Below are 8,160 nucleotides of genomic sequence, written 5' to 3' on the forward strand. Positions count from 1 at the left end.
GGCCCCCCCCGCAAACCCCGCCCCCCCCCCCCCCCCCCAACTTAACACACTCGCCTCCCGGGGAACCCAGGGAGCCGGGCTCCCAGGACATCCCCCACCTTCACGTCTGGAGAGAACCCAGGAGTCCGGGCTCCCAGCCCCACAGGGACTGACACAGGGGCTGACAGTAATTACTTTATTCACAGTTGGGCGGGGATGAGACCAGCTTCTAGCCCGGACAAAGAACCCAGGCGTCCGGGTTGCAACCCCCATCCCATCCAGAGCACGGAGAGAACCCAGACATCTGGGCTCCCAGCCCCCTCCCCACCTCACTCCCAGCCCCCCCACCCGTCTCCAAGAGAACCCAGGCATCTGGCACCCCATCCATGGGGGGAGGGGGGGGCTAGAGCAGGACATCGCCCCACAGCTCCTCAGGCAGGTCCTTGAGCCCCTGAAGCTCCCGCAGACCCTGGGCAGGAGAGAAGACATCAGGCAGGGAACCAGGTGTCTGGGTGCCAACCTCCCTTCAAATGGTCTCCCGTTACCAGCTGCACCCCCTCTGGCCTCACCCCCCAGGCTCCAATCCCCTCCCAGAGAACCCAGGCATCTGATTGCCCTCACTTCCAGCACTAGGCGGATGTTGGCTTTGATCTTTGCGCTGTCCTTGGTCAGGGTCTCACTGAGCCTGGTGGGGAGAGAGAGAGTGCCTGTCACGGGATCAGGGATGTGCATAGCTCTGGAGGGTAGCGGCTGAGGACGGATGAGTATAACAGCCCAGGGGAAGGGGTACAGCTAGCTCTTGGTGGGGGTGGCTTGGACAACTCAAGTCTAATACCCCAGGAGGGGGGCAGCTAGCACCGCAACACACCCAGCTCCGAGGTGGGAATGGCCAAATACAACACCTCAAAGGGGCCAGTGATCATAAAGGCCCCGAGATGCAGCCAGCTCTGAGGCAGCAGTGGCTGAGAACAGCTGAGTGTAACACTGCATGGCCAGCTCTTGAGGTGTAACAGATAGGAACTAGTTGAATGTAACAGTGCAGGGGGAGGGGGTGTTGCCTTATTGCTCCCATAATGCAGCTAGCTGGCTTTGGGGTGGAATGACTGGAAAACAGCCAAGTATAACACCTCACAGGCCTAGATGCAGCCAGCTGTGGGGTGGGGAACCAGATGAGGGTGGACTAAGTATAACACTATAGGGGACAAGGTGGGGCGTGGTGTCCCTGATGCCACAATGCAGCTAGTTCTGGGGTGGAAAAGACACGGACTGGTTGTGTATAACCCTGAGGGAGTGGGTTTGTCACTGCCATCATGGAACCAGCTCTAGGATGGAACAGCCCAGGAACAGGGCTCCCTGGGTCCAAGATGCAACCAGCTCTGGGGTGGCACATCCTGGCCAAGTATAACTCTACAGGGGTGGTGGGGGAGGCTTGCTGGTGCCACACTGAAGCCAGCTCTGGGGTGTGGAAGCTAGGCACTAGCCAACTATAACCACCTAGGGATAGGGCTTAACAGGGCCATCATGCAGTCAGTTCTGGGGTGGAATGGATGAAGATGGACTGAGTGTAAGACTACAGGGGAGAGTTGACTTTTGGTGCCTCAATGCAGCCAACGATGTAGGAGAGCACTAGGGACCAGCTAAGTATAACAGCCCAAGGACCAGACTCCCCAGGGTGGTGCTGCAGCCAGCTCTGGGACAGAACATACTGGCCAAGCATAACCCTGCAGAGGGCAGTTGCTGGTGCCATGTTGCAACCAACTCTGGAATAGAAAGACTGGGTACTGGCCAAATATAATACAGCATGAGGGGGCTTGTCAGTGCCCCACTACAGCCAGCCCTGGAGCAGAACATATGGATGAGTAGAACCCTCCAAAGAGGGTCTTAGTGCTAGAACACAGCCAGCTCTAAGATGCTGCAGCTGGGCACCAGCTGAGTATAAACACACCATGAGTGGGCAAGTGGGTTTGCTGGCATCAGGATGCAGCCAGCTCCAAGGTGGAACTGCCAGAATATAACCTTGCAGGCAGGGGGCATGTCTATGCCGAGATGCGCCCAGATCTGGGATACAACAGATGGGGACCAGCCAAGTATAACAGCCCAGAGAAAAAGCTCCTCAGGGTGGCACTGTGACCAACTCTGGGGTGGAACACACTGCGTTGTATAACTCTGCAAACATGGTGGGGGGAGGCAGGCTCGTCAGTGGCATGATGCAGCCAAATCCACGGTGGAACAGCTGTGTGTAACAGCACAGAGGTGGCTCACTGGTAACATGATGCAGCCAGGTCTTTGGGAGAGTGCTGGAGACTGACCGAGCATAACAGCTCACAGAAATGGCTCCCTGGGGCCAGGATACAGCCAGCTCTGGGATGGAACACACTGAGTACAACTCTGCAGGGCGGAGGCTTACTGATGCTAAGCTCCAGTTAGCTCTGGGGCAGAGTGGTTAGGCACCAGCCCAGTATAAACACAGCACAAAGGGGGCTTACCCGTGCCATGATGCGCCCAGCACTGGGGTGGAACAGCTGGTCACTGGCCAAGTATAATAGAGCATAGAGGAGGCTCCCTAGTGCTGTGATGTGCCCAGTTCTGGAGTGGAGCAGCTAGGCACAAGCTGGGCAGAACCCAGCTGGAGGGTGGGGGGACTTGCTAGTGCTTTGCTGCACCCAGCTCTGGGGTAGGAGGGCTGAGAACTGGCCAAGCATAACCCAGCACAAAGGGGGCTTGCTGGTGCCACAATGCACTCTGCTCTGGGACAGAGTAGCTGGGCACCAGCTGAGAAGAATGTAGCCTACAGGGGCCCCCTGGTGTATGGGTGTCCAGCTCTGGGGCAGCCAGGAAGGCACTCACTGGCTGAGCAGGAGGCTGCGGCGGTGGATGAAATGCAGAGCCTCAGGCAGCGTCAGCTCCGCGAAGAACCCATAGCCCAGCGCCACACACACCCGCGATGGGTCTGGCCTAGGGGGAAGCAAAGGGCAGGGGTCAGAGTTCAGAGGGTGCTGAGGGAACAGGGGAAGGGAAGACACTCACACCTCAGCGCTGACGTAGAAGTTGCAGCCCAGGTCGACCTGCGTCTGGAGAGGGCCTGATAAATCCTGCAGGGAGGAGGGATCAGCGGGGCCAGGACCTCTTGGGGACCCTGCAGTCCCCTCCCCCAAAGATGGCTGAGGTCCAGCTCCCAGATGCCTGGGTTTTTCCACACCCCCCTGCCCCCCAGACTCCTGGGCTCTTCCAGAGCCCCCCACCCCAGCTCCCGGATGCCCAACTTCTCTCCCTCCCCTCCTCCCAGCTCCCGGAGGCCTGGGTTCTCCATCTACCCCCACCCCATGGCACCCAGACACATGGGTTCTGCCTCAAGCCCCACCCCATGAGCCCCAGATGCCTGGCTTCTCCCCTCAACCTGGAGCCGCTCGAGGACATTGCGGAGCTGCAGCAGCTGTGCCAACTGCTCGAACACGGCATCACGGTGCCTCAGGACGTGCCTGGGGAGACAAGGCAGTGAGGGGGGCTGTAGGTCAGGAGTGAGTGAGGGGCATGGGGGAGGATGGGGGCTGCGAGTCAGGAGTGAGTGAGGGGCACTGGGAGGGGGCTGCGGGTCAGGAGTGAGCGAGAGGGGCTGTGAGTCAAGAGTGAGTGAGGGGCATGGGGGAGGATGGGGGCTGTGAGTCAAGAGTGAGTGAGGGGCATGGGGGAGGATGGGGGCTGTGAGTCAAGAGTGAGTGAGGGGCATGGGGGAGGATGGGGGCTGTGAGTCAAGAGTGAGTGAGGGGCATGGGGGAGGATGGGGGCTGTGAGTCAAGAGTGAGTGAGGGGCATGGGGGAGGATGGGGGCTGTGAGTCAGGAGTGAGTGAGGGGCACTGGGAGGGGGCTGCGGGTCAGGAGTGAGCGAGAGGCATGGGGGAGGGGGGGGGATGAGGGCTGCGGGTCGGGAGTGAGTGAGGGGCACCGGGGGAAGGGGCCGGCGCTCACTGCAGATCTCGCTGCAGGACGTCGCTCACGAAAGCCTCGTAACGCTGCACTTTCTCCGCCGGCGCCATCACTCCTCCGGGATCGCCCGGGATCAAAGGTCACTACCAAGCCACGCCCCCTTTCCCCTCAGAGCAGCCCTTCCGGCACAGGGAGGACACCGCTGCCCGGTTTCGGGCCGCTACCAGAAATTAAGAGGAGAGTACTTCCGCTTTGGGGGGAACCTCCCATCAGGTACAACTCCTATACGTCACATCCGGGCAAGAAGCGATTATTCCCTCCCTCTCCCGGACTGTACCGATAGGGCTGAGGGAGACATGAAGGGTGGGGCCTGGCACTCGCCCGTTCCCCTGGAACTTGGCCCCGTCCCCTCCCAGCAGGCCTGCACTTGTGAGTCACCAAGGAGGGTCCTCAGATCTGCCCCCCAGACTTTTGGGAGTCCCCGTGTGTGGCAGGGGCCTCACCTCGGCCTCTGTCTTCTAGTCACGGATAACTTGGGTGTGAGCAGACCGAGACCTTGTCCTAACCCGGCCAAGCCCCTCTCCCAATCGGCCAAGGCGCAGCCAGCTCTGCGGGCGGGCAGCTGGGGAACTGCGGCGTATAATGGTACATGAGCAAGACCGGAATGCAGCCAGCTCTGGGGAGGAATGATAGAGCTGCAGAGTATAAGACTGTTTGGAAAGGACCGCAAGGTACCAGCTCCGGAGCGGGAAGAGTAAGAAGAGGCCGGTACAGCACCGGATGGGGCAGGGCAAGATGCAGCCACCGACTGGGGTGGCAGAGCCGGGGGCGGCCGAGTACAAGGGTGTCTAGTGAGAGCTCATATGTAGCCAGCTATGGGGTGGAACAGCTAAGGAACAGGCAGGTATCACAGATCCACCACGGCTCAGCCCTCGGCCACCGGGTTTGCAGGGGCAGCACGGGGTCAAGCTGAGGTCAAGGAAGTTGATAATTACTAATGCGCCCCCTCCGCTCTCCCCAGCCGGGAACAGGAAGCACCTTGCGACACTTCCGATCCATAATGGGTGTACTTCCGTCTCCGCTGGGGCATGGCGGAAATAAAAGTAATATTTGACAGAGGGCGCCGGCGTGCTGGGTGTGGCATTGCACTGCTACTGTGTTGGATTTCAGGGGCGGGGAAGGGAAGGGAAGGGAAGGGAAGGAGGGAGAAAGGAAGTGGCCATGTTGGTCAGGGGCAGGCAATTATTTTGGTCAGAGGGCTGCTTACTGAGTTTTGGCAAGCAATCGAGGGCTGCATGACAGGCACCCCAGAGTAGATGAATATTAATTTTCTAAAATTTTTAGGGGCCCCGCAGGCCAGATAGAATGGCCTGGCGGGTCGCATCCAGCCCCCGGGCTGCATTTTGTCCACCCCTGATGTTGTTTCAGGGCTACAACCAACTGCAATCTTGGAACGCCATATTCGGTGTGGTCCTCCCCTGCCCTTCAGCATGCGGGCGCCATCTTGGTTGTGGCAACCTATGATTCCCACAAGGACGCACCAGCTTGGTTATGGTAAGCCGTGTCCTTAAGGGAAGCTTAAGGACCTTAAGGGAAGCTCCACCTTGGGTGATGCCCCGAAACAGCCGCTGTCTTCCACGCTGCCATGATGGGTGTGGCAGTTACATCATCTTGGCTTGTGCCTGCAGTAATTCTGGGTAAGAAGGTAGAAGGAATCCCTGCCTTGAGTGGGGTGGTCACGGGAAGGCCTGAGGGGACTGCCTTGAGAACCTGGCTGAGCTGGGGGCAGTGGCAGGTTTGAGATTTGTGGGGCAGAGCTTTGTCCTTTCCTGCCTACAACCAGATTGCTGGAGGCAGGGACCCTGGTCAGCCCCAAAGCTGCACAGTCAGGGTTGTTTCCAGAACCACAAAGACAGTATGGGGGTAAAGTGTTTAAGGGCTGGACATGTACCAGGAGCCGGCATCTTGTGTAACAAAGCAGGTCCTGCTGGAGACCATTTTGAGTAGGACGTGGATCATGGCATGCTGGCTGGCCCCCCTGGTGGGCTGCCATCTTGAGTGTGGTAGGGCAAAGCTAGAGCCAGCTATGCTGTGTGTGGCAGGAATGGGGGGGAGGGAGTGCAGCTGCGAGGGTTTGCGTTGTGGCGGGGAGGAGCGTGGGTTTACAGCACTGACCCCAATGACCACACCACTGCCTGGCTTCTGTGGAGACTTTTATTCATGTCCATACATTAGATACGGCATGTTCCCACCCAGACACACCTGGCATGGGGAAGTGGGGCTGGGGGGAACCCAGGTGCCGTGGGAGGAGGGGGGTGGCTCTGCTGAGCCATAGACTAGAACCTCCCAGCAGGATATGTAAATGAAGAATTAACTTTTCCTGTGCCAGGCAGAACTGTGCCCCGCCCCCTTCCTGTCTTCCCCCTTCTCTAACCCACACAGGGCCCCAGCACAAAGGGTGAATGGAGGCTCTTCCCCTTCAGGGTACAGCTCAGAGCAGCCTTTATTGGTGTTATACTTATCTGCCCCCCCCCTCCCCCACCGGGGCTGGAATCATCTTGGCACAAGGCAGCCCCTGCTCTGCCCACCCCCAGCACTCTGCTGATCCACCCAAGAGCTGGTTGCACGTACCCTGGGCACCACTGCACCCAGAGCTGGGCACCTCTGGGCCAGGCCTGCAGTTTTTGCATTGGCCAGGCCACTGTGGTGTCTCAGAGGTGACAGCCTGTTATGGGAGGAGGGGGCTTCTTCTCAAGAACACCTGCGCTTATGGCTCTGGCATGGGGCAAATACTTCTGGACCTGCTAGTGGTTCATGCAGCATATAAAAAGGCGCCTATGTACATATATACACACGCACACATGTCCATACCTACATACATACAGATAGATAGATAGATATATGGTAGGGCTGGGCCTCCATCCCCTGCAGCAGCTGACCCCCCACCTCAGAAAGGGTGTACTGGAGTAGGAGGCAGGGCCTAGAAGTGGGGGGGGAGGGGCTCGATCCTGAGCTATGTAGCCTGAGTAACGTCCCCCCACCCCGCGTAAGACGGGGGATCCCTTAGCAGCCCTGGATCTATTTGTTGGGGGGGGGGGGGGGGGTGTTGTGGATGAGGAGGTAGCTGGAGGAGCAAGACAGCCCTGGGACCTGGGTTTCCCCCATGAGGGTTGGGGGTGGAAGCAGCCCCCTGACGGCCTCATCCCTCACCCAGACAACTGGGCTTCATGTCTGGGAGTGGGTCAGCTGGCCCCTCCCCCACACCCAGGTCCCCCCTCAGGTTGGGGGGGCAGCAGCTGGCCCCTCTCTTCACCCGACACCTGGATTTGCCCCTGTCCACTTCCAGATGTGGGGGGAGTCTCTATTTATCCAGCCCCTGCACCCCCTTCCCTGCCTCATGTACATGCAGTGTCCTGTGTGAAGGATCAGGCTTCAGGCTGGGGAGAAAGCCAGGCTGGGGGAGGGCTTTATTCCAGCTCCACTCCCTCAGTGTCCAGGGGGCAAGGTCACAGCAGCAGGCTGGGCCGGCGAGTCTGCCCATTCACTGCAGGGAGAGCAAGGGGTTACACAAAAGTGGCAGGGCACCCTCAGGCTCCTCCCCTTGTGCTACCCTGGAGGGGTTGGGGTCATAGAGGGCCATCACAACTGCCTGGGGAAAGGGCAGAGCCATGCCAGAGTAGGTAGAGCCATGGGAGTGGTGGGGACATGCCAGGTACAAGGGGGATGAGGACAAGTACCTGACCCAGCAGCTAAAATTCAGTATCCACCATGTGAAGGGCAGCACCCCCTGCAGGAGAGGAGACACTGTGGGTGTGGGCGGGGCACAGGGAGTTAGGGCACTGCAGGCAGTACATTAGATGGATTCCCCAGACCCCTGGGGTAACAAGACACCGGGGTGGGGGGGAAGAGGAGGAAGTAGATAGGGCAGGGGTTTAGAGGCCTCAGAAAGGCTGGGTTGTCCAGGGGTCCTAGCTTTGTCAGGGGGTGTCTGGGAGGTTTTGGCAGGGCTGCTGCTGAGGGAGGTGGCAAGGAGCTCCCACGTGACAGGGTAGGTAGCAGGAAACTTGTTTAGCTGCAGGTGCCCCCCTAGGCAGGGAAGGGAGCATCTAGGAGGTACTGAGAAGCTAAGCTAAAGAGGAAGGGGAGGGAGCAGTGGAGTCTAAGGGGCAGGGTAGGGGTCTAGGAAGGCATGTGCAAGGGGGTCAGGTCCCAGCTGCATAGAAGAGGTACAGGGGGTCCTAGCTGATTGAGGCCGG

At 59.4% G+C, this 8,160-nt stretch overlaps 2 protein-coding genes across 6 annotated transcripts in view; both read right to left on the bottom strand.

The window, feature by feature from the left end:
• Positions 1-161: 161 nt before the first annotated feature.
• On the bottom strand, positions 162-4,149 carry UXT (ubiquitously expressed prefoldin like chaperone). 2 transcript variants are annotated; one of them, XM_006036308.3, is made up of 6 exons: positions 3,947-4,149; positions 3,377-3,458; positions 3,007-3,071; positions 2,827-2,934; positions 601-664; positions 162-448 (listed from the first exon to the last, which is right to left on the bottom strand). In XM_006036308.3, the coding sequence occupies exons 1-6, from the start codon at positions 4,012-4,014 to the stop codon at positions 383-385; spliced, it is 453 nt and encodes a 150-aa protein (XP_006036370.1). In that variant the 5' UTR covers positions 4,015-4,149; the 3' UTR covers positions 162-382. The 2 variants fall into 2 exon arrangements, with proteins under 2 accessions (XP_006036370.1, XP_025048367.1); XM_025192582.1 differs by having other exon boundaries at positions 3,341-3,458.
• Positions 4,150-7,279: 3,130 nt separating this feature from the next.
• The window catches only part of CDK16 (cyclin dependent kinase 16), a 13,399-nt gene continuing 12,518 nt past the window's right edge, over positions 7,280-8,160 (bottom strand). For 3 of the 4 annotated variants that reach the window (XM_025192581.1, XM_025192578.1, XM_025192580.1), the window contains exon 16: positions 7,280-7,448. In XM_025192581.1, the coding sequence (XP_025048366.1) occupies positions 7,411-7,448 (38 nt within the window). In that variant the 3' untranslated portion in view covers positions 7,280-7,410. Of the gene's footprint in view, positions 7,449-7,641; positions 7,692-8,160 lie in introns of all 4 variants that reach the window. The other variant, XM_025192579.1, reaches the window with a different exon arrangement.

Source organism: Alligator sinensis, unplaced genomic scaffold (genome assembly GCF_000455745.1).
Source record: "Alligator sinensis unplaced genomic scaffold, ASM45574v1 scaffold778_1, whole genome shotgun sequence".
In the NCBI taxonomy this organism is placed as follows: domain Eukaryota; kingdom Metazoa; phylum Chordata; order Crocodylia; family Alligatoridae; genus Alligator; species Alligator sinensis.

What these genes read in the sequence shown, in the direction of transcription:
- UXT (XM_025192582.1), bottom strand. Translation starts at nt 4,014, where the DNA reads ATGGCGCCGGCGGAGAAAGTGCAGCGTTACGAGGCTTTCGTGAGCGAC. An exon ending in CGCAGCCTCCTGCTCAGCCA is followed by an intron (nt 665 to 2,826) that starts GTGAGTGCCTTC and finishes TCTCCCCACCAG; the next exon opens with GCTCAGTGAGACCCTGACCA. An exon ending in ACATCCGCCTAGTGCTGGAA is followed by an intron (nt 449 to 600) that starts GTGAGGGCAATC and finishes TCTCCTGCCCAG; the next exon opens with GGTCTGCGGGAGCTTCAGGG.